Source organism: Cryptomeria japonica, chromosome 5, assembly GCF_030272615.1.
Source record: "Cryptomeria japonica chromosome 5, Sugi_1.0, whole genome shotgun sequence".
Classification (NCBI taxonomy): domain Eukaryota; kingdom Viridiplantae; phylum Streptophyta; class Pinopsida; order Cupressales; family Cupressaceae; genus Cryptomeria; species Cryptomeria japonica.
This window is the reverse complement of record NC_081409.1, coordinates 885,223,161-885,249,095: the sequence shown is the minus strand read 5'-3', so window position 1 is coordinate 885,249,095 and position 25,935 is coordinate 885,223,161. Positions and strand designations below refer to the sequence as shown.

The following is a 25,935-nucleotide window of genomic DNA, read 5'->3' as shown; positions in this document are numbered from 1 at the left end:
AAATTTCGAATTAATCTCGACATGCTGGAATATTTTCTATCTAACCTGCCTTACTTCTTTTGTATCACCTCGTAATCCACGTCCGACTGTGCAGGATAAATGCCTAAATCGGTGGTAGAATCATCAAAAATGCCCGCTGCAGCCAAGACATCGTGAGCATCCAAATCAGATGTCCCGCGCAAGGTTGAAAGGATGAAGTATCAATATCAGAGGGGAGGATTGAGGGAGTCAAAAGTGCAGAGCGTCTGGGACAATGTCGGTGATATCAACCTTGGCCATATTGACATTCAAGACTTCAGGAATCAGGTCTTCTCACCTAACGCATATGGCAAGCCTAGACAGATGGTGGAAAGTGGCATCACCCAAGTGGCAGGATTTCCTCCAGCAGTACAAAACTATGAGCTAGTGGTAGAAGGTGCCCGACATTATCAGCCAAATTCCAGACTGGTGCTCCTTGAGAACATGACCATCGCCAACTTCACTCCTGAGGCCATTGGCGAGGCATTTGACATTCCCTTTCCAAACAATCCCACAGCCACAACTATAGATGAAGCACAAGGGGCATATGATATGAATCCGGCCCGATGCAAACCACTGATCAACGAAGAGTGGTACAAGGAGAAAAGTCCTCCAAGCAGCAGAATTGTGAAAAAGACCCCCAGAAGTGATTTTCATAATGAACATGGGGATATGGTCACATTACTCAGCCGAGTTATGGGACTCCCTAAATCCAACTACTTTGAAGAGTGGATGTTCTATTTCACAAAGCAAGTCTTCGCGGGGAAGTCTAAATTCGACTAGGCTCAGATCATAAGCGACAACATTCACACCCAGCTGATAGAGCTTGAAACGAAGAAATACTTCACCATGACCTTTTATTTGGTCTATATGTTCGCCAAGAACCAGCCGCTGCCAAGTTTGATAATGAAAGGTGAAATCGGGAATGGGCCTGATCAGGTAAAGGTCTATGATTGTTACCCGCAGCTGCATTACCAAGATATAGCTCAGAGGGAAAAGAGCAGCCTAGCTTATGCAGTTGGCCAATATGAGCGCGTGAATGACGTCTTCACAATGCGCTTGGTCAGGCTAATGCAGGGAGGATTACATATAAGGCTCTCAGAGCAAGCTACTATTCTAGTACAGAGGTATGGAGCCTGGTTCATTCAGTTCTCAAGGTTCTCCTACATCCGAATAGTAGGCTTTGATGGTGCCCCTCTCTGACTTCCACGGTACCCAACCGACAAAGTAATTCTTATGGAGGTTGCAAGGCAGTCACATCCGGTCAGCATCTTACTCAAAGAAAGTAAGCAGGTTGGATTCACATTCCCCATGATCATAGGCAACCATGATGTCCACCTGAAGACCCCTACCCTAGCAGAGAAACCAGAGAAAAGAAAGAAGGCTAAGGCTTGCAGAGGGACTCGGACGTCCAAAAGAACAAGAAGGGAGAAGATTCCTATAAGGAGACCAGAGGTCACGTCATCGTGAAAGGACCCCAGTTCGTCTGACGATGTAGTGGAGTTAGATCATATACCTGCTCCGCCTTCTCAAAGTGACATTGATGCGTTTGGAATTGATGATCCTCCCTCGCCTGACATACTGGAAGCTGAGCTAAGAGCCCTCGAATCGACCGAACTGGGCAACCAAATAGAGGAAGGAGAGATTCCATCCACCCAGGGGGTCAAAGTGCATGAACCCACTCAACAGAGCCGCAACGAGTTGCTGCTGTTGGCGGCAATATTGTACACGGAAATAAAACTAGTTAATTAAGTTATAATTGTGTTGGTTAGCTGGCAACCGAGGGGTGGTAGTTGCGGTGCGACGGTTGGCGCTCGCACCCCCTCCGTATCTTTATATACTTCCGAATGTAACTTGTGACGGGGAACAATGAGGAATTGAATAACATCTTCATATATTGCATCTGATATCTATGGCATTATTATTTTGCGTTATCTGTGTACTTTAAGTTATTCACCCGAGAGGGCAAACATTTGGCGTCGTTGCCTAGACATACTCGGGAACAGAAGATGCGGATGGCGCACGGACATGATGGGCCTACCCGTTGGTGAGATAACCCAGAGGCCGACGACGCACAAACGGAACAATCATCGTGGGACGCAGAGTTTGATGGCAAGAGGCGAAGGGGAAATTGAACCCTGTAATAATCCCGCCACAATGTTGAGATAAATTGTGGCCGAAAGAAAAAATAATAAAATTTTTTTTTGTACATGGCGTGTGCTTGCTGTGTACAGAAGTGATTTATGCCCAATATATTAAATAAAGATAGAAATAAAAAAGCAGAAACGGACGAGTGGGAGGCAGCGCAGAGGGCCTTGATTCTGGAGCAGCAAGTAGAACATAGACGGAGGCTGAGGCAACTTGCTGAAGGACGACCTGCCGAAGGGTGGCCCGAGGGGAACCAAGGAGGTGTCACGGAGGGTGCAGAAGCCGACGGAAATTTCTACGCATCGCCAGAACACCGTAGGGTGCGGAGCCACGAAGAGTTTCTGGAGGAAACAAGGTTAAGGAGAGATCTAGTCGAAGAGACCCGGGATCGGTTCAGAAACTTACCCCTTACACCACAAAGTGAGGATCATCAAAGGGAGCCAGGAGTGGGCGTGGGTGACAACAAAGGGGAGGATAACCGTACGGTAGGTGCCACACTCGGCAGGCAAAACATTGTACCTCCAGTCACCCACACACGACACACCACCGGCACCAGAGGGATCGGTGGGAGCGGCACAGGGGCCCAGACACTACGATAGCCACCTCCAGGAAGACGACCCCCATCGATGGGGAGTAAACAGAAACTGCTGAAGTTCAATGGCGACGGGAAGGAAGATCCCGTCCACCATTGTCGAACGTACGAAACCATATGGTCAGCGAACGGTGTTACCGACCAAAACAAATGGGTAACACAGTTCCCAACAACTTTAAGGGGAGTGGCCATAGACTGGTACACAGATATGGACAAGGCCAAAGTCGACACATGGCCCGACCTGAAGAAGGAGTTTGGGATAGAGTTTCGCCTCTTGAGAGATGACAACAAAATAGTCGCCGAGATCTATGGAACGAAGCAGAACAAGAATGAGACTGTCCGAGCCTAGAGTCGACGGCTGAAGGAACTATTGGGAAACATGGAGAGTCAACCAGCAGATGGGTTGAAAAAGCGATGGTTCGTGGAGGGACTAAAGCATTCCCTCCGAAGGAAGATGAAAATCGTTCCACCTACATCGTACGAAGATGCATACAATAGAGCGATGGATATCGAGAGCGAGACCAAGACATCGAAGAAAAATAAGAAGGATAGCTCGTCCGAGGAGGATGACTCGTCACAGGAAAGCAGCAGCGACAGCGAGGCTGGCAAACGGGTGCAAGCACTCCAGAAAGACATGAAGCGAATGAGGAGGGAATTCAAAACAATGAGAAGCACCGGTCGGACCGAAGGGGACATTTGGTGCACTGAGTGCAAAGAGGAGGGGCACACAAAGGGTACTTGCCCGAAGAAGGCATTCTGCGAGATTTGCCAAGTGATGGGACACTCCACCAAGGAGTGCCCATACAACATGAAAACCCGGAATACGCAAATGAACCAGGTGCTGTTCACGGAGCAAGCCACAACGTCCGCACCAGCGGGTACGGGCCAACAAGCGAACAATAGTGCAACCTCGGGAGGCTACTAAGATAACCGGTGGGGAGGACGAAACAACAATAACAACACAAGGAGCCAGATCCAATACGACTCCAAAGGTCGACCGATGGTACAATGCAGAGCGTGCAGCCAGTGGGGGCACTTCACCCGAGACTGCCCGAAGGGAGAGGCCACACAATATTTGTGCAAATGGTGTGGACCGGGAGACCACGAAGATGCCACCCGCTCGAAGTCCGGCGTCAACTTGCTCAATGTCGAGGAAACCAAAGAAGAGGAAGTGCTGGCTATAACCCGCGCCCAAGCCAGACACGCAATGTGCCCAGACCTGGAGATGGAGAAGCGAAGGGCATGGGAAGCACGGGAAGAAATTGAGAAAGAGATACGAGAAAGGGCGAAGGCGAAGGGTACAGCGAGTACTTCCAGCCGACCGAAGGCGGAGGATGCTATACTAAATCAAATTTTAAAATTAAAACTGGAGGTGCCTGTGAAGGTACACGACCTCCTCCAAACGATGCCTCAATTACGAACGACGTTGCTGAATAATCTCTCCCAACCACGCACCAATACCAACCACCGCACAGATGTTCCTTGGGGGTCTGCAATAGACCCGATGCTGCTAGCAGTTAACACTGGAAGGAACCCGACCATTGTGGAGATGGGTATCCTTGGCACCATTCTAATCGATACCATCGTCGATGGTGGATCAGGAGTGAATGTTCTTCCAGAAGAAACCTGGCAGAAGCTGGGGAAGCCGACGATGTGGCCATCTACATTCAATCTGCTCAGAGCAGATCAGCATGGAATCAAACCCATCGAGACACTGAGGGGCCAACAAGTTACCATTGGGACGCAACCCTTCATACTGGACTTCGTGGTAATCCCACTAAAGAAAAAAGGGTATGATGCGATCTTAGGGAGAGGGTGGCTGGTGGCAGCCAAGGCCACCCACAACTGGAAGAACACTCTGTCTACGGAGAATGGAGGAAGGAAGTTTATCATAGACCTCGAGACATAGTTAGTTAGTGAGGAACTGGCATCATCTTCGGAATCGAAGGGTGAAGGAGAAGGCAACCTGAGGAACGAAGGACGAGGCTGCAGGGAGCCCAACGACGAAAGGATTCTCAAACTAGGAGAGTGCTCCCAGGATGAGACAGGGTCATTGAACGAGCTTTTCCATTGGCTGATGGAGGATTATGAAATGTTCCAGAGCTACAGGCTCGAAGTAGAGGAACTAGAGCAAGTAACAGAGGAGGTGTACCTGCCAGAATACATAGAATATTGGAAGGGAGACGCTCCAAACCTCGGTGACATAGATAATCCGAAGATCAATTGTGTCGGCAACAATTGGAACCCTATGTGGAAGGCCGCAACTTTCAAAATCTTTATTATTCTTCTTCTTCGTATGTATAGGAAGGAGGTCGTGGTCCCTGTAGAATTTGTGGTTCCAGGTGTTCGGATGGCCATTGAAAATAGACTTGCCACCAATGGGTCCAAATTGGAACCCTACCATGCGAAGCATGCAGGGGACCTGAGAGGCCGGAAGGGGACCCGAAAGCCCGGAGGGGGACCCGAGAGGATGGAAGGGGACTCGAGAGGCCAAGCAGGTGACTTGAGAGGCACAGGGCCACAGCAGGAGACCCTCGGGTGAGGCAAACCGAGAAAAGGCAATCCCGAAGGCACGAAACTCGAGCCGAATCTGGACAATTAAAAAAAAAAAAAACTCGTACGCCAGGTGACCGTACAGCTTGCAAAAAAAAAAAAAAAGGGGCAAAGTGCACCGTACAGTGGGGCTACGCATCCACCGTGCAGTGGCACCGTGGGGTCACTGTGCGGTGGCACCGCGGGTGCACCGTGTGGTGGTACCGTGTGCCCACCGTACGGTGGCACCATGTGTCCACCGCGCGATGGCACCGCGGGGTCACCGTGCGGTGGCTATTTTAACCCGGACAATCGAAGAGGCGAATAGAGGAAAATAAATAAAGAAGGGAAACAACGCGGAGGAAGGAGATTGCACACACCCACACGCCAAGTACACTGCACAAACAAACACAGCCATACGGTGGAGGGATATTGACCGCACGGGAAGTTGTCTGTATGCTGGAGGTGTGTTCGTATGGTAAGGAGGTTGTTGACTGTATGGGGAGGTTGTATGGCTGAGGTGCTATCGGGGACATTACAGTGGAAAAAAACAAAAAAAACGACAATGACGAGATTGAAAAATTATTTGATGACATCTGGAGCCAGGACACTAAAAATATTAGAGTGGAGAAGAAGGGTTTTGACATCATAAAATATCACAAAAATGATGTGCGCCCGGACCCCGCGAGGGGCACTGCCCCTTGACCCCTATTTATTTTTGAGCTACAATACACTTGTTGGAGTTGGGCGAAGGGCATTAGAGATGTCATGGTAAGTGTTGAGGTTGTCCGTACTGTGAGAAAGAAGTCTGCAGCTAAGCATTGGTGGGGAAGCGATAAGCCGTAGAGGGAGACGGATTTGGAGGTTGGGAACAAACAGAGTTTGAGGGAAGGCATTGCAGGTCTCCATAGTTGTATGACACTAGGGAGTTATTCAGTTCAGTTTTTAGCCTTTGGGGAGTGTGATGGAGGAATTGAGGTGTCTCCTAGCCTTTGTGCTAGAGGGTTGTGGCCACTTCCAGGCAGGAATGGTACGCTTTGAGGAACTCAGAGTATGTCTCGGCTGGACGAGAGGTTGCCTTGGTGGATGCAGAGAGGGCTCGGGAGGAGCTGACCACCAGGTTGGAGGTAGTAGTAGCGTGAGACTTAGCTCAGCGTACCAAGGAGTTGGATGCCGCGAGGGCAGCGCGGGTGGCTATCAAGGACAAATTGGCTAGGGAAGACAGTATCATTTGAGTAGCAGTTGGTGGAGGCTGAGACTGAAACATGTGTTTTGCAGACAAGTTTGGTTTAGGCACAGGAGGATGGTGATGTCGAAGGAAGCAATAATGGTGAAATCCGCACTTGAGCATCGGATGGTAGCAGAAAAGGGTTTTCGGACGGGGACGTAGCAGGTGTATGGGTTCCAGGCTCGACTGGCGTCAGCAGTTTTGTTTAATGTCATTTCTATTTTGTATTAAGTCGTCCGGAGATGACTTCTTTTCTTTTGGGGGGGATGATGTTGGCGGCAATATTGTACACGGAAATAAAACTAGTTAATTAAGTTGTAATTGTGTTGGTTAGTTGGCAAACGAGGGGTGGTAGTTGCGGTGCGACAGTTGGCGCTCGCACCCCCTCGGTATCTTTATATACTTCCGAATGTAACTTGTGACGGGGAACAATGAGGAATGGAATAACATCTCATATATTGCATCTGATATCTATGGCATTATTATTCCATTCCTCATTGTTCCCCATCACAAGTTACATTCGGAAGTATATAAAGATATGGAGGGGGTGCGAGTGCCAACCGTCGCACCGCAACTACCACCCCTCGGTTGCCAACTAACCAACACAATTACAACTTAATTAACTAGTTTTATTTCCGTGTACAATATTGCCGCGAACAGCAGCAACTCGTGGCGGCTTTGTTGAGTGGGTTCATGCACTTTGACCCCCTGGGTGGATGGAATCTCTCCTTCCTCTATTTGGTTGCCCAGTTCCGTCGATTCGAGGGATCTTAGCTCAGCTTCCAGTATGTCAGGTGCAAGAGGATCATCAATTCCAAACACATCAATGTCACTTTGAGAAGGCGGAGCAGGTATATGATCTAATTCCACTACATCGTCGGACGAACTGGGGTCCTTTCACGATGACGTGACCTCTGGTCTCCTTATAGGAATCTTCTCCCTTCTTATTCTTTTGGATGTCCAAACAAATCTACATAGAAGGTGAGTAGATCCAAATGTTTGAGATTAATGATCATATGTCACAAGCCATATTCAGGACCTTCTCCAAGTTGGAGTTGTTGAAGGTAATTTAATTTTAATTTTTTAATATATTTGTTCTAATTTTTAATTTTTGCTGTTGATGTGTGACATATATTTCTTTATACCATATTAGGTTGCCAAAATATGATATGCATCTCACACAATCATTTTAAGATGACTTGTGAGGGTACAAGAGGCCTTGAGTTTTATGGTTAGCAATAACTTTTGGAGTGTATGGAGGCATCCAAGCACAAAATGAGCCCCAAAAGTAAAAGCATTGATCCTAGATGATGAGTAGTGGGCTTGTGTGGAATATTTTCATTGAGCCCATAATGAGCATGACGAGATGTGTTGATACTGATCACCCATGTTTGGGTGAAATTTATGATGGGATGGACTCCAAGGTGGAGAAAATAAGAGCAATAATAGAAACCAAGGAACATGACACAACAAAAACTTTTTTCAAAATTGTACAAAAATATTATTGTTGACCGTTGGAACAAGATGACCACTCCCTTACATCTCTTAGCATTCTTCTTTGTTGCCAAAGTATTATAGCAAAGAGGTACTCTCATTGCTAAGGAGGGTGCCACCATATAGAGATGGGAAGGTTGATATTGGCTATAAGGCTGCATTTAGAAAGATATAATTAGATGAAGAAATCCAAAGTATTGTCTTGAGCAAGTTTGACTACTCCAAGCTTCAAAAAATCATGATGTTTGGGCTCTTCTAGAGAAATATAGGAAAGGTGTTGATGAGTGGCAGTATCTACATGGTCAAGGCTCCATTTATTTGCAACTTGTTGCAATTAAAATTCTCTCCCAAGTATATATACACTTCAACCTTCCTCTCTTGTCGCATAAGAAACATGAATACCATGAGGGTGTGACAAAGATTTGGGATCTAATTTAGATGGTATAGTTACACACCTTGCCAAAGTCTCTATAGATGAGGCAACTTTTACACTTGACACAACTAGCAGGAGTGACAATCCAATTGATTGTGGTTCAATGAAATTGAACCAAATGTTGGTTTTGATGCTACTGATGAAGACGAATATGAATATTAATATTGATTGTAATTTGAATTTTCATTATGTAATGACATTTTGAGACTCCAGTATTTTAATTTTTGCAAATTATGAATATGAGGTATTTTAAGCAATATAAACAGTAGTATAAGTCAGAAATATCTGACATGTAATACAAACTAATATATATAATAATTAAGACAAACAGTTAAACAGTTTTCTAAATCAGAAAAAATTTAATAATGAAAATCAGAAAGAATATATATATGTGTCTTGATTAGAAGAGAATAACAGTAATAGATTGTAAATCAGAAAGAACTCTTAAATAAGAAAATGAATATACTATTCATTCTTGCTACTACTGTCAGTATTTAAGGAGATGGGGATGAGATGTTCCAAAGAGGGGCAGTCTAAACCCAAGCAATAGGTTAAGTCCCAAGATAGGGTAGGGAACAGCGTCCCGTAAACTTTGAGGGCATAGTCCCAAGATAGGGTAAGGGCTTGGATCTGTAAACTTTGAGGGAACCTATTGTAGTTGGTCTCTAAGTGCTTTGGTAACATACATATCCTCCTTCCTTAAAACTGAAGTAGTAACAAAGGTTGGTACTTTGCGTTAAGAGTTATGGAGGATAAACTTAATTATCTAATATGGTTGATGAACGATTTACTTATAAATAATTGATAAATTAATTAAACTATGAATAGCACAGATTTGATTCATGTTAAAATAAATTTGTCTCCTAATCAATTTAGTTTAAGTCATAGGTATATTGAAATAGATTAATTATGTTAATCAGGTAGGGGACATTACAGAAGTTGTGTTTGGTATACAAGCCGAAGCAAAAGTACTGCTAGTAAGAGAGCTAACATAGAATGTTTTTAACATGCGATGCAACACACATCCAATGTGGCATTTGTATTTGTGCTTGGATGCCACAACAAAAATTACACAACATGGAATTAACATTAATTTGTTATAATGTATTTAGATGTGATAGAATGTGATTTTACAATTTCATGCTTCTGTAAACATTTTGACTAAATATTTAAGAATTGTTTGTTGTCTAATTTATGAAGTATCTTTTTTCACAGGCAAATGATCTATTTCTCTCTCCTCCTTGGGGGGAACCTGAGATGTCACACAAAAATTGCAGAATATAGAATTTACATTAATTTTTTTATGATGTATTTAGATGTGATAGAATGTTTTTACCATGCTTGGATGCAACACACATCCAATGTGGCATTTGTTTGACAGTTCATATTTTGTGGACCTGAGATGCCACAACATTGAATTTACATTAATTTGTTATAATGTATTTAGATGTGATAGAATGTGGTTTTACAAATTTCATGCTTCTGTAAACATTTTAACTAAATATTTAAGAATTGTTTGCTGTCTGATTTATAAAGTAACTTTTTTCACAGGCAAATGTTGTATTTCTCTCTCCTCCTTGGGGGGGACCGGATTATTTAAATGTTGAAAGCTATGATATTCAAGATATGCTGAGACCTAAGGACGGGTTAGTATTCTCTTTTACCTGTTTCTCTCTCTCCAAACAGGCATGTTTATTATTTTTATTGAATCATGCTTTCTCTCCATGTGTACTTGCATACAGGTCCTCTTAAATACATATTCACTTATGTATATCTATGATTGTTCTCTTGTAAAAAGATTTTATTGCTTACTTTTTTTTACAAATGATCATGTTGTAGGCTAAAAAATTTGCTTACAGATTCAATACACGAAGAAATAATTTTATATGCTAACATGCTAAAAATGTTATAGCCATATGTTTAAGCATGAATATTTAAAATGCACCAGATATGTATTTGTTTCTGGAAAGAAAATATATGGATATGTCAATTTGACCACATTTAAATAGCTAAGGATAATCATAAAGGTTGTATGGTGCCTTGTATCTCTGTATGCATTGTGCAGTTTTTCTCTCTTCAAAGCTGCTCAGATGATTGCACAAAATATTGTAATGTTCTTGCCAAGAAATGTGGATTTGAATCAACTTGCTGAGCTCTCTTTGCATTCCAGTCCTCCTCTTCCACTTCAGGTATGAATTTTGTTAACTGGCATTGCTTTGTTATGTCATTCTTGAGTAGAGAGTAGATGTATCTTCCTTTTCATGGATATAATACCAAGATTAATTAAAATTTAAATATCTTCCAAGAAACACATTGAGGTATCCATGCTCTGGGTTCATCCAGTCAGAAAATGTTTCCGATGCTGAAAGTACATTGTTCTTTCATATGAAAATGTGGGAAAATGCATAATGCCCTAGTGCTCTAGGAGAACTTGGTTGTAGGCATCTTAGAATTCACTTTCCTACATCACAATTGTCTTTTAAGAAGCCTCAAATACAATGAACAATTGGATCATAGATCAGTGACTAAATTTGCCTGTTGTGGCCTTGTTTATATTTCTCTTCAAAATGGTGACTTGGGCTAGTAAATATGGAAAAAACAGAACTGTATTGTGTTTCAATGTTCTTTGTGGTTGATGTTGTTGGTGCAAATAAATATTCATTTTGGATATTATTACACTTACTTAAGTTAACTTGGGATAATGCATCTCTTCGTAGTTTGGATTTGAAACACTTAGGGAAGTGTGCACATAGGGATAGAGCTTGTAGGAGAAATTCCACCTTTTGTGGTCTTATTTTGCTGTTACACTCCACATTCGGTGGGTCATCCACCTCTTGTGGAATATTATATTATTTCTCCTACCTACCCTTGTTTCTCATTGAGCCACATGTCATATTTGTGTGCTCATACATCCATATGGCCTTGCCTATATAAGCAAGCCTCTATTCATTGTATTGGTCAATCCAGTTGATCATTTGCATATTGATGAGAATACAGTTTGTTCTTGTCATTCTATTGTCTCTTTTATGCTTTTCATTGTGCCCTTGATTTTGGCAAAATCCTACATGGTATCAGAGCTATTGGGGCTTTATTGATCGGTTTTTGGAGACATCGTGGAAGGCTTCTATTTTCGGATTTGGGGATCTTCATTTTTTGGGGGCGTCATATAGCGATTTGGACATCACCGTTGAATCTGGGAGGCCGTTTCCATAAAATTTTGACTATAAAGTCGACCTATTTTGGTGAGAAATTTTTTTCCCCATTTTGGCTATTATCGTACGGATTTCGAAATTAAAAAAAAATAAATAAAAATTTATTTTTCAAAAAATCAAAAAAAAAAAATTTCAAAAAAAAAAAAAGTTTTTTTTGGGGGTCCGCAGACCCCCCCCGCTGTACGTGAGTTGCAGGGATTGCAGGCGGAGCGTACTTGTCCGTGTACCCGCCGGCCGCTGTGTCGTGTACCCGCCGGCCGCTCCGAACGCCGCGCCGCCGCCGTGCTCCCTCTCGCCGGCCGTCTTGGTTCCCTCCTGCCAGCCGACTTACCTGCATGCCGCCGCAGATCGTCGGTCTCCGCCTTCCGCAGCCGTCGGAGACTTCTGCAGGCCGCCGACAGCACCAGACCAGCCACTGCCTCCGGCGACCGCCACGCAGACACCCAATCAGCATACCAACCTCGCCACGTGGCTCTCAAATAGCCGTCCGTACGCCACGTCACCCGTGCCACGTCGATCGTACGACAGCACAGTCACTGTGCCACGCAGTCCGTCCGTACAGTGCCGCGTCATCATCCGTACTGCACAGCCATCTGCACAATCAGCAGTCCGTACTGTACGAATGCCCAGTCAGCAGGGAGGCAAAGTTTTTGCGACGGTCATACGGCCGTCAAATTTAACACAGTGACTTGCTGACGTCAGCGCCACATCAGCACTTTTTGAAATTTTTTTGACCCCTCTCCATTGAGCTTTTTACTTTTGCAGTCCAACTTTGAAAGGCCATATCTTGCTCATTTTTGCTCCTTTTTTGGTGCAATTTTTTTTGAAATGGGCTAGAATTTCGTGATCTTCGCAGTGGTGTGGTTATTTTCTGATTTTGGTGCACAGGGTTTTTGGAATTTTCGGATTCTCTCAGCTGTACCTGTCCAATCTTCAATTCTGCAACTTCAAAGGCCTCGTTTGAGCTCATACGACCTCCTTTTCAGGTGTGTTGTGACGTTTTCACACATCGCCCCATTGCAAATGGGGACCCATGTTTTTTGCTTTTTAGGGTTTGTTTTCTAGGTCTTTTAGGGTTTTGTCAGTTGGCCTTTGCATTTTTGAGTGCTGTCGAGGAGATCATGGATAGCAGGTCCTGCTTGAGTGAAGTCTTGATCCTGAAAATTGGCTAAGTCTGGAATGTCCTGATCCTGAAATTTGACTAAGTCTGGAAACTGAAAAACCTCCAAAAACTAGATTTTGCAATAACTCCTGGAGCTCTGAAACCACTCTCAAACATCCTGTAAGTGTATATGGAATATAACTTAAAGTATAAGAAGGAAATGTCACTTATACTTAAATGTTATATTCCATAAAAATTATCCTGTCGGAGAGTTCGAAAAGTCAAATTTCGCTCTTGTCCTTCACTGAGGATCCAGAGCGCATAGCGCTCTTGTCCCTCTCAGGAGGACCAAGGCAAAAGCGCTCCTGTCCCTCTCCAAGGGTCCAGGGCGAAAAAGACTTATTTAAGTCATTCTTGGCCTTGTTTGGTCAAATTGAAACATCAAAGGCATAGTGAAGGACGAAATGAACATGATAAAGCATCCAGACTTGATTGAAAACAATGAAATGATGAAGTTTTTGCCTAGAAGGTAAAAAGTGCTCCCGTCCCTCACTGAAGGACCAGAGCGCTTTTCTTTATATGCACAATTTTAGACATCTTTTGGACATTAACTTTTATTCATAGCGTGAAGTAAGATGAAATCTTCCCTAGCAAAGGAATTTCGAGGTGAAAAGTGAGACATTTTGGCTTAGAAGGCAAAAAGTGCTCCCGTCCTCACTGAAGGACCGGAGCTTGAATTTCAAATCTGCACTATCTTTGCAAGGTCAAAGTGATTTTACAATTTGAAGAGGTCAAGTGAAGCATGTTTTGTCCATTGAATATAATTTAAGTGGTCTACAAAGGAGTAAATCAACCCAAGTGACAAAAGTGCTCCTGTCCCTCATTGAAGGACCATGGCACTTTTTCAAGTTTCTCCTCTTTGTTTGATATTTTATGGCAAAACTTGACTTGGATGGGAAGGATGAATGATGTTTTATGCCTTAGACGCAATTGAGAGGTTTAAAGAACAAAGAAGTATGCCAAGATGTAAAAAGTGCTCCCGTCCCTCACCAAGGGACCATAGTGATTTTCCAAAAAGTGCTCCCGTCCCTCTCCAAGGGTCCAGAGCGATTTTCCAAGAAAGTGTAAATTTCTTGCAAAGACAAGGCAAGTTTGTGATTGAAATGAATGGAAGAGGACATGATTAGCCCATTGAAGATAATTTGGGAAGCTAGCGAAGGACGGATAAGCTCGAAGTTGAAAAAGTGCTCCCGTCCCTCACTAAGGGACCAGAGCACTTAACATGTTATCTAGCCTTTCTCATCATTTTTGGACAAATTGAGGCCAAGGTGCAAGTTTGAAAAAGTGTTTAAAATGCCTTGAAGTGGAATTGAGATGCGAGAGTTGCAAATTTTGACGACAACTGGCAAAAGTGCTCCTGTCCCTCACTGAAGGACCAGGGCGAAATCTCCAAATATGCCCATTTACCTTACATTTTGAAATGCTATTTTTGTTTCCAGGACTCAAGAAGGAGTGGGGAATGATGTTCTACGCCTTGAGGGTAATTTGAAGTTGATGTGATCAAGATTTGTGCAATGGACTCAAAAGTGCTCCTGTCCCTCACTGAAGGACTAGGGCGCTTTTTATGAAACAACAAATTCCCTCCGAGATTATGCTAAGGCAAAGTTGTGTGAGATGGGAAAGATCTTCTAAAGCATGGTGAACAAAGGTTTGACTTCAAAAAATTGAGAATCCTAGCCTAAAAATGAAAAAGTGCTCCTGTCCCTCTCCAAGGGACCAGAGCGAAGTTAATGGCATTCATTATTTTTTACCATATTTGGGCGTTAATATCCTCCAAATCGCATTAGATGCCAAATTGCTAACTTTGGAATATTTGAAAAAATTAATTAAATTGGCATTTAATAAATTAATTTTGGGCCTCAAAAAATTGAATTTCTATTATAAAGGAATTTAAAATTAATTTTTGTGAAATAAAAAATTAAAAGTTGAGCGCACAAGGCATTATTTTGTCTTTATTTATCAAGTCGGGCTTCTTCTTAGTGTTTTTTTATATTTTATTTTAAGGCTTATTTGCTAGGTCGGCCTCTTGGAGGAAAGAAGGTGAGCGCTCTATATAATAGGGGGGGCATTGTTTCAAGTTCAAATCATTCATTCATTCCTTCTAAAGTGTGGAGACTAAGGAGGGCGAAATTCATCTTGAAGGCTATTGGAGAGGCGAATTTCTTGCTAGATTGGAGGATAATTTCCAGATTTTTTGAAGACATTTGAAGGCGAATTTCCAGATTTTTGAAGAGGCTAGTGGAGTTTATTCTTTTTCAAACTAGAGGAGGCGTACTTCATCCAAGGAAGGACTATAAATCTTGCCCAACAAAATCCGGTCCTCTTCCTTCATTTTTCAAGGTTTTGTACTTAAATACTCAAAGGGAAGGTATGAAGAATCATTTTTTGAAGTTCTTATTCAAGACTTATTATGATCCCATTGCAATTTTGTAAAGTCTAAGTCTTGAAGATCCAAATTCCATTCATTATTAATTTGAAAATGTGTAGTTCTTGATTTATCATGACTTTTTTCAAATTAATATCTTAAGTTTTACCGTTGAAAGGTCTTAAATTTCATGCTTTGAGGTTTGATGCTCAAAAGACTAACTTTAATATTTTGTGTAGGCATCAAATGGAGATCTCGGAGTTGTAAAATAAAGCCAGATCAAGGACGGTCTCCTCCAAGAAGATCAAGCAAGGACAAGGGCGACCTCCTCCAGTCTAGCATCGACAAGGATGGCTTTCTTCGATCAAACATCAACAAGGGCGACCTCTTCCAATCCAGCATTCCAAGGCGACGTACATCAATCATCCTGCACATCAAGGACACAAGAAGTCAGAGCAAGGGTTCTTTGAAGGAGCAGATAGTTCTAGAAGAGTTAATTAAAGCTAGCTTCTCAACAACATCAAATCGAATATCTACCAAGTTACAAGTGTCAGATGGGGTGGCATCCTAGTCATCACTTCTCCAGTCAGTGTGGTCCACCTCAGCATGTCCAGATTCAATGTACCTAACTCATGGAAGGTGGCACAAACTCCGATGTACCTACCCCGGCTATCCATTGGTCGATTTTTCCAGAGAGGACATGTGTCCAAGCAATACAATTATTTCATTGGTCGAGCATTAAATGTTATGTAATGGTTGTAACAAACCCTAATTAGGGTTTTCATTATTGAATCTTGGCCATTGATCTCAAATTGATCTTAGCCATCGAATTGTATTGTGGGCACTATATAAGCCCCGGCTCTTCATTTTGTAAAGGGAATAGTTGGAAGCAGTTAGAAGACAGATAGAGAGTAGTTAGAAGGTGATTAGCTAGTTGATAGAATAGCAATTAGAGTAGAGTAGAGAGAGAAGGCAAAGATTGTTGCCAAGATGTTGTTGTAAAAGACTTGTAACTTCATTGAAGAAATGGTGAAATTTATGGGTCGATTCGACAATTTGCATGGTCTCTATACTTCTCATATTTGATTTCATGTTATTAGATGAGTGGAAGAAATGTGCTTGATTGATGGTGGAATTCGTATATCCATACTACTAGCAGTTTGTTGATTGCAGACTTGCCTTGTGTAGTCAACTGGAATCATTCAGCTTAAGCTTAACTTCAATTGTCGCTTCTTCATTGATATGCATCAACCTGATGGTGTCTATGCTTGCAGTGATGATTTGAACATCATAAAACTTTCCTTCGAAGATCGCACTAGCCTTGTGGAGATGGTCCTGCGATGTCAAAACAAGACTTAGTTAGAATTTCATCAAAGATCATTCATTGCTCCTACATTCTTAGTGTTAGGATTAGACCCTTTCCTCGCCCTCATCTTTTTTCCTTTTTTCAAATCAAAGCTAGTAAAATCCTGTGTTCCAGCAATATTCAAAGCAAATCAGAAGTTCAGTCATCAAGTGTAAGTCCCCTTGTGATTCCAGCAAATCACATCATACCACAGAGAGCTTATCCACACGTAGAGACCCTACATACAAGAACCTTGAAGTCATCCCGATTGAACCTTTTCGCGACATCTTCAGCATTCGGAGGCTTTATTCAAGAGAGGATAAGGTACCCTTGGGTATTTTATTCTGTGTTTGATAGTGTACAGAATACACGTCAACAAGGTGCCGTTTTTTTGAAAGTGCTTATTTTTTCGTCTACTTTTAGAATCTATGATCAGATTTCAGAGATTTTGAGTGAAAATTGTACTTTCAGATATTGGTCTTATTTGGCCTATTAGGTACTTGTAAATTGCTTGGATCTTAGTTAGATCTCTTGCATTATCAGTTTGAGTCTCTTTTGGCCTTATTGGGGCAGTTGTAAAATTGTAATCAGAAGTCCACTTTGCCATTTTTTGCAAGTGGCCCATTTTATACGCACTACTTATAAAGTGCCAAATCATCACATTTGGGGGGGTTCTTTGATTGAGTGAATTTGGGGGGGTGTCTTGTGTGATTGTGCTTCTCTTTGTGCTCTTTCCATTCTTGTTGCAATGAGTCCTAACAAATTTCCACCTTTAACTCCACATAATTATGCATCATGGAAAATTAAAGTATGGAGTAAACTAATGGAAAAGGGTCTCACACACTACATAGATGGAACAATAACAGCACCACCTGATCCTAAGGCTGATCCAATTGCTCAATTAGAATGGCTCACAAAGAATTGCATGGCTCTTGGAACCTTACGCAAGTATGTATCAGATGACCTCATTTTTCACATTGAGAAGTGTAAAACAATCAAAGAGGCTTGGGATATGTTTCAAAAATTGTATGGACAAGTTGATGAAATTAGAGGCTATCAGATTGACAATGAGCTCACCAACTTAGATCCCAAGAGTTTTGATACAATCTAAGACTATGTCACCAAAGCAAATGAGCTAAGAGCAAAGCTAAAGGATTGTGGAATTGACAAAAAGGATGCTCAATTGATATTCAATTTGTTGGACAAGCTTGCACCAGAATATGCAGCATTTGTATCTAGCTTCCAAACTCATCGTTTGACAGTGGGGAGTTCTTATGTTATGCCTTCATTTGATGCTTTCATAGAAATGTTAATATTGGAACAAACTAAGTTGTTGAACATGGGGTTTCTCAAGTCTTCAAAGTCCAAGGCTTTGGTGGCTAATCAAGGGAATCAAGGAAGTCAAGGCAAAGATTCCAACAAGAAGAAGAAGCAATCCAAGTCTAAGCCACACCAGGAAAAAGGACAATCATCCTCTCCATCACAAGGCGATTTTTCATCCTCTTCCAAGAAGGGGACACCACCTAAGAAGGATAAACCAACTTGTGCATATTGCAAGAAGTATGGTCATGATGAGCATCGATGCCACGCAAAGCAAGTTGATGAGTTAACCAATCTTCTCAAGAAAAACAACATCAACTTGCCATCCGCCTACACAAAGAAGGATTCATCTCCTTCCTCTTCCTCACAATCTAAGGGAAAAGGGCAAGCATTTGTGGCTACAACAGGTTCTTCACAGCAGTGGATACTTGACTCGGGTGCCTCATATCACATGGGTTCTACAAAGGAGCAGTTTTCTTCATTGGAGCCATCTAAGGTACCTCACATTTACATAGGTGATGACACACAAGTTGAGGTTGAAGGGAAAGGTTCAGTTGACATGGATGATGGAACATTTGAGAATGTTCTCTATGTTCCTAACTTGTCTACCAACCTTCTCTCCATCTACCAAATCACTCAATATGGGAATGGGAAAAAGGTTGAGTTTACACCAGATTCAGTTGTGGTAAAGGAACTTGATGATGATGCCTTGGTAGCAGTGGGACAAGTCAATTACAACTCAAGGCTTTATTCATTTTCCCACTTTGTGCCAAGTTCAACTTCTAGGGCCTTGCTTACTCATTCAAATTCAGAAAGTAAGCTATGGCATGAGCGGTTTGGTCACCTCAACTACCGCTATCTTCAGCAACTAAGCACTAAAGACATGGTCACAGGTCTACCTCGAATCAGTTTTTCAGAGGGTGTATGTTCAGGTTGTTCCATGGGCAAGCATCCCGAAGAGAAGTTTGATAAAGGGAAAACTTGGAGAGCTTTGGAAGTTCTTCAACTTGTTCACAGCGATGTAGCAGGTCCATTTCCAGCACCTTCATTTAGTAAGGCCCGCTATGTTCTTACCTTCATTGATGACTACTCCCGCTTCACTTGGGTCTACTTTCTCATTCATAAGAGTGAAGTATTTGACAGATTTCAGGACTTCAAAACTCGTGTGGAGAAGCAATCAAGAAAAGTGGTCAAGATTCTTCGCACAGATAATGGAAGGGAATATGTGAACAAGAGACTTGAGGATTTTTGTACATTTGAGGGGATTGATCTTCAGCATTTTGTTGCATACACTCCACAACAGAATGGGGTTGCAGAACGCAAAAATAGAACTCTCAAAGAAATGGCTAGCTGTATGATACATGCACGTTCTCATGATCCCGCCTTTTGGGCAGAGGCTATCAGTTGTGCCACACACATCCAGAATCGGGTTCCTCACAAAGCTTTGCAAGGTATTACTCCTTTTGAAGCTTGGGCTGGTAGGAAACTGATTGTGAGACATTTCAGAGTCTTTGGGTGTCCCGCATGGGCTCGCATACCTCCACAGAAACACAAGGCATTGGAACCTCAGAGTCGGCCTTGCATATTTGTTGGATATCCTGAGGGTGTTAAGGCATACAGATTGATGGATCCAGAGACACATGAGGTATTCATTGAGAGGAGTGTTCACTTTGAGGAAAGCTCTCCTAGCTTAGCCTCTCTACCTCCTCCACCTTCCTCCATTGTGGATAGTGATGTTAGTGATTCAGATGATGAGACTCCCTCAACTCCGACTCGCAGGGTTACACCTCCACAGGGTCCACTTGCAGTTGAGGAGCCTCGTTCTCCACCTCCACCTAGACCTCGTTGGGCTCGACAGACACTTGAGTCCGCGGGTTCTCTTGTTGGGGATCCTTCAGATACACGGAGAACTCGATCACAACATCAGGATCTTCCACATGCATTCATTGCTACCGCTTCCGATCCACAGACATTTAGGGAAGCATCAGGGGTTCCTGAGTGGGACCAAGCTATGGAGGAAGAGTATAGTTCCTTGATGAGGAACAACACATGGGATTTAGTCCATCTTCCTAAGGGGAGAAAGATGGTTCGATGTAAGTGGATCTATCGGACCAAGTTTACAGCGGATGGTAGTGTGGATAAGTATAAGGCTTGGCTTGTTGCAAAAGGTTTTTCTTAGGTTGCAGGTGTTGACTATACTGAGACCTTTGCACCCGCCATTCATTTGACACTTGCTATTGCTGCAGCTCATGGTTGGGCTGTACATCAGATGGATGTGAAGAGTGTTTTTCTTCATGGTGATCTTGATGAGGAGATTTATATGGAGCAGCCACAGGGTTTCATCCAGGATACTTCCTTGGTTTGCAGACTAAGGAAATCTCTCTATGGCCTTAAGCAGGTCCTCAGGGCTTGGTACGCCAAGATGGATTCCTTTCTTCTCTCCGCAGGGTTCACCAGGTGTCATTCCAATCCGAATGTCTACATTTTGCGACAGGATGACTCTCACTTGATACTTGTGCTCTATGTTGATGACTTGATCATTACAGGGAGTACTTCATCCATCATTAGCAGGGTCAAATCTGCTTTGCATGACAGATTTGCTATGACTGACTTGGGTCTTTTGCACTACTTTCTCGGGATAGAGATTTCACAGTCACCTTTCGGGATTACAGTATCGCAGCCCAAGTATGCTCTTGATCTACTTGCACGCTTTCATATGGCTGATTGTAAGCCTGCCCCGACTCCCTTTCTTTCAGGAGTCAAGCTTGAGGCTCATTGTTCTTCTCCACCAGTTGATGCCACTTTGTATCGTCAGCTTGTGGGTAGTCTCATCTACTTGACTCATACATGCCCTGATATTTCATTTGCAGTTGGCATGGTTTCCCGCTTCATGCAGGAACCACATGAGCTTCATTGGAAAGCCGCCAAACGCATCCTTCATTACATCCAGGGTACACATCACTATGGGATTCACTATGCAGCAGGCACAGGACTTCGCTTGGTTGGTTACACAGACTCCGATTGGGCTGGCGATCTAGTTGATCGTAAGTCTACTTTTGGTTACAGTTTTCACCTTGGTTCGGGCCCCATTTGTTGGCAGAGCAAGAAGCAACATGCTATTGCTCTCTCTTCGACTGAGGCTGAGTATCGAGGCGCTGTTAACGCAGCGACTGAGACCCTTTGGCTCCAGCAGATTCTCACAGAGTTTGGTTTCACCACTCTGTTGTGCGTTGCACACGCCCCCTGTCGCCGACAGGGTCCCCCTTTCCAGTTTTGAGTTTTTTGATCGTCATCCCGAGAATCGAAGCAGAGTTTCTCGTGTCTCCTCGAGCGAGTTCGTGATCAGTTCGTAAGCTGATCGACGTTGGAGTAATGAACCAATGAGTCCTCTTGACTGATCTGGCTTTCGGGCGTAAATACCGAAAGTTTGTTCCAAAATTTCAAAGCTTAACGTAATGCAAACATTTCGGACCCCAGGTCCGAACTTGGCGAAAGTCAAGTTGAGGTAAAAGGGAAACGTTATGCGCTCCCCCTTTTGGATTTAAGCGTCCGAAGGTGAAAATTCAAAATTTTGAAAGCATAAGGTGGCAATCGCATTTCGGACCCTAGGTCCGAAATTTCCAAAATTAAAATTTTTAAAACATAACACTACCCATCCATTTCGGACCTTAGGTCCGAACTTCAGTGAAAGTTGAGTTTTAACGCAGGCGAATGCCCATTTCGGACCCCCGCGTCCGAATGTCAACCAAGGCGAAATAAAGTTTTAACGCAGGCGAATGCCTACTTCGGACCCCCGCGTCCGAATGTCAACGAAGGCGAGAGTTAGGCTTTAAAAGCAACCACAACAAAGCCCATTTCGGGCCCCCGCGTCCGAATTTCAAAGGACAAAGTGTTAAGGTTTTAAAAAAGCGATATCAAAACACACTTCGGACCCTAAGCTCCGAAAAAGACCAAGTGTTAAGCTTTTAAAAAGCGATATCAAAACGCACTTCGGACCCTAAGCTCCGAAAAAGACCAAGTGTTAAGCTTTTAAAAAGCGATATCAAAACGCACTTCGGACCCTAAGCTCCGAAAAAGACCAAGTGTTAAGCTTTTAAAAAGCGATATCAAAACGCACTTCGGACCCTAAGCTCCGAAAAAGACCAAGTGTTAAGCTTTTAAAAAAGCGATATCAAAACGCACTTCGGACCCTAAGCTCCGAAAAAGACCAAGTGTTAAGCTTTTAAAAAGCGATATTAAATGCGTACTTCGGACCCTAAGCTCCGAAAAAAGACAAAGTAAGGTTTCAAAACATATTAAAATGCGTACTTCGGACCCTAAGCTCCGAAAAGGGACAAAGTATAAGGTTTTAAAGCATATCGAAACGCACACTTCGGACCCCCGCGTCCGAATGACAAAGGCAAAGTGTTAGGTTTTAAAAGTGACATTAAAATGCGTACTTCGGACCCTAAGCTCCGAACGACACGCAGTGTTAAGATTTAACGCAGTGCAAACAAAACGCATTTCGGACCCCTGCGTTCGAACTTCAACAAGGTCAGGCGAACAACGTTTTCGGACCCTAAGCGTCCAAAATTCCAAGGTGAAAGTTTAAAACGAAGTCCAAAAAGCAAGCAAAACTTTAACGCAGAAGGCACAGTGTGTAACGCGGAGGCCAAGACGAACAAACCCGCGAAGGTTAGATTCGAAAACCTCCAATTTGTCAAAGTTCAAAGGATACAATTCAAAATTCGAAAGGAACTCTTAAATCCGAAAACAAGGAGGTAAGACACTGCATCATCCTCCCATCAACCATTTAAAATTCAGGTTGCTAGGCACAGAACCATGTGAAATTGATAAATCCTCTTTCATCTCCCAAACCGTGAAAATTTAAACAGGAAGGATAACCGTTGGGATTCAAATTTTGCAGGGTCATCCGCTCGCCCCGCGCAACAAGGTCGGGCAATCACCCATCATTCGCTCCAATCAGGTAAGTACGCCTTATCGCGTACGGTCATTTAAAATGTGTGAATCAAATAAGCAAATACGCAAAATTTGAAATTCTTAGAGTCTGCATCTCCGTTATTCGAACATCCAAAATTTAGGACTCATTCCCAAGGTTTGGCCGGAAACTGCATCTCTTTTCAAAATTCTCATGTTTTGCCTTTGTTAAAATTAATCCAAAAAATTCGAGAGTAAGAATGCTTAGTCATAAATCTTCAGGAATATGATGCTGTTGAAGTTAATCAGATTGTTAGCCCAGAATGATATTTAAACTAATCTCAGTCTGTTGAAACACTTCTGTTATTATCTAACCCGCATCGTCATTCTCGTATCACCTTGTAATCCATGTCTGGCTGTGCAGGATAAATGCCTAAATCAGCGGCAGAATCATCAAAAACACCCGCTGCAGCAGAAACCTCACGAGCATCCAAATCAGACGTCCCACGGAAAGTTGAAAGAATGAAGTATCAGTATCAGAGAGGAGGGTTAAGAGAGTCAAAGGTCCAGAGCATCTGGGACAACATTGGTGACACCGACCTTGGCCACATTGATATTCAGGATTTCAGGGATCGGGTCTTCTCGCCCAATGCATATGGCAGGCCTAGGCAAATGCTGGAAAGTGGCATCGCCCAAGCAGCAGGTTTTCCTCCAGCAATCCAGAACTATGAATTAGTAGTGGAAGCTGCTCGACATTACGAGCCAAAGTCCAGATTAGTGCTTCTGGAAGATATCACTATTGCCGACTTCTCCCCTGAGGCTATCGGTGATGCATTTGATATCCCCTTTCCAAATAATCCCATAGCTACAACAATGGACGAGGCACAGGGGGTGTATGATATGAACCCAGCCCGATGCAGGGCACTGATTAACGAAGAATGGTTCAAAGAAAAAAGGCCTTCAAGCACCAGGATTGTGAAAAAGACCCCTAGAAGTGACTTTCATAATGAACATGGCGATATGGTCACCTTACTTAGCCGAGTCATGGGACTTCCTAAGTCCAACTACTTTGAAGAATGGATGTTCTATTTTACAGAACAGGTCTTTGCCGGAAAGTCTAAGTTTGACTGGGCCCAGATCATAAGTGATAACATCCACGCTCAGTTAATTGAGCTTGAGACAAAGAAGTATTTCACCATGACCTCCTATTTGGTCTATATGTTCGCAAAGAATCAACCACTGCCAGGATTAATAATGAAAGGTGAGATCGGGAATGGGCCTGGTCAGGTAAAGGTTTATGATTGCTACCCGCAGCTGCACTACCAGGATATAGCTCAAAGGGAAAAGAGCAGCCCGGCTTACGCGGTTGGACAGTACGAACGTGTCAACGACGCCTTCACAATGCGCCTAGTCAGGCTAATGCAGGGAGGGTTACACATAAGGCTCTCGGAGCAAGCTACCATTTTAGTGCAGAGGTATGGGGCCTGGTTTATTTAGTTCCCAAGATTCTCCTACATCCGAATTGCTGGCTTTGAAGGTGCCCCCCTTCGACTTCCGCGGTACCCAACCGATAAAGTAGTCCTCATGGAGGTGGCAAGACAATCACGCCCTGCCGGCATATTGTTACGAGAGAGCAAGCAAGCTGGATTCGCATTTCCAATGATCATAGGCAACCATGATGTCCAGTTGAGAACTCCCACCCTAGCAGAAGAGTCCCTTGCAGAGCTAGCCTCCTATGGCCTACAGGAACATTTTCCAAGAAAATGTTTTGATCATGACAATTTGGCAAAGAGGGCTTACGGTAGGCGCTACAGAGCAAAGGAGTCAATTGAAGATTACTGGAAAAATTGCTCCGATGACTACGAAGTCAGGCGACGGGAATATTCTAGATTGAGTGTGCAGCAAATGCGACTCTTTGAGTACCGTCGGGTCCCGGATCAGCTCACAGACTCGGGGAACTGCCTCCAAGTCCGAGAATTCGAAGCAGTAAGGCATCTCTTGCCAGGCGTTGATTGGTCTCAAGACCCAATCACGGATTTCGAAGCAGTCATGGCGGCCCCGGCAAGATACACAGATCAGTGGTTACAACACCAGATCGAGAGGCTAGTCCATGAAGGGGTCCAGTTTACTTACCATCTGATGGGCAGTTTCGACTCTTAGTCTTCCGAAGATGAAAGGACATCAGCTGAAAAACCAGAGAAAAGGAAGAAAGCTAAGGCTTGCAGAGGGACTCGGACGTCCAAGAGAACAAGGAGGGAGAAGATTCCCATAAGAAGGCCAGAGACCACTTCATCTTCAAGGGACCCCAGTTCGTCCGATGATGCCATAGATTTGGATTGCATACCTGCTCCGCCTTCCCAGAGCGACATAGAGGCATTCCAAGCCAATGACTCTCCTGCTCCAGATATGCCGGACACCGAGCAAAAGGGCCCCAATCCGACTAAGCCGGGTGACCAGATAGAGGAAGGAGAAATTCCATCCACCCAGGGGATCGAAGTGCATGAACCTACCCAGCAGAGCCGCCACGAATTGCTACTCCTCCATGCAGCCAAGGACGACTCAACTGTCGAAGGGGAACAAAGAACAGACGAGATCCATGAGCTCGAAGGAACCAAGGAGCCACCATCACAGGAAGATGTCAGACAATTATTCAGTGAAATAGGGGAGAACTCAGATGCAGACAAGGAGCTTCCTCCTTCTTCCACCCCTCCGGTGGCGGGACAGCTGCTAATTTGTGATCAGCCGGTTGAAAGCATGGGAGCACAAGGTGCTAACTTAACCCTATCCTCAACTCAGACAGTGCCTCAAGAGTGGCTGATCGCCAGAGCTCAGCGCAGGGCCGCCACCAAGGCACCCATTGATCTAGAGGACATCTTCTCACGAATGGATCAAGCAAAAGCAAAAGGGAAGAAGAAACCAAGAACATACTCTAAGATAACCAAGGATGAGCAAAGGAACCACACTCTTCGTATTGCTACCCCGCCTGTAAACAAGCCAGCAGATTATAGCATTACGACTGTCCCCATCGGACGAGCTACAAAAGAGCAAGAAAAGGAGGAATTTAAGGACTCAGTGCAGAACATACTCAGACAGCTCGAGGAAATCACGGCTGAAAAGGACATGTATCGGGCCCGTGCTGAACAAGCCGAGGGATACATCGATAAGCTCC

The 25,935-nt window shown here is 43.6% G+C and overlaps 1 protein-coding gene across 5 annotated transcripts in view; it reads left to right on the top strand.

Annotated features, from left to right (window-relative positions):
- LOC131028011 (uncharacterized) overlaps window positions 1-25,935 on the top strand; it is a 202,597-nt gene that overhangs the window by 143,391 nt on the left and 33,271 nt on the right. For all 5 annotated transcript variants that reach the window (XM_057958126.2, XM_057958125.2, XM_057958124.2 and 2 more), the window contains 2 exons: window positions 9,997-10,091; window positions 10,511-10,634. In XM_057958126.2, the coding sequence (XP_057814109.1) occupies window positions 9,997-10,091; window positions 10,511-10,634 (219 nt within the window). The remainder of the gene's footprint in view (window positions 1-9,996; window positions 10,092-10,510; window positions 10,635-25,935) is intronic.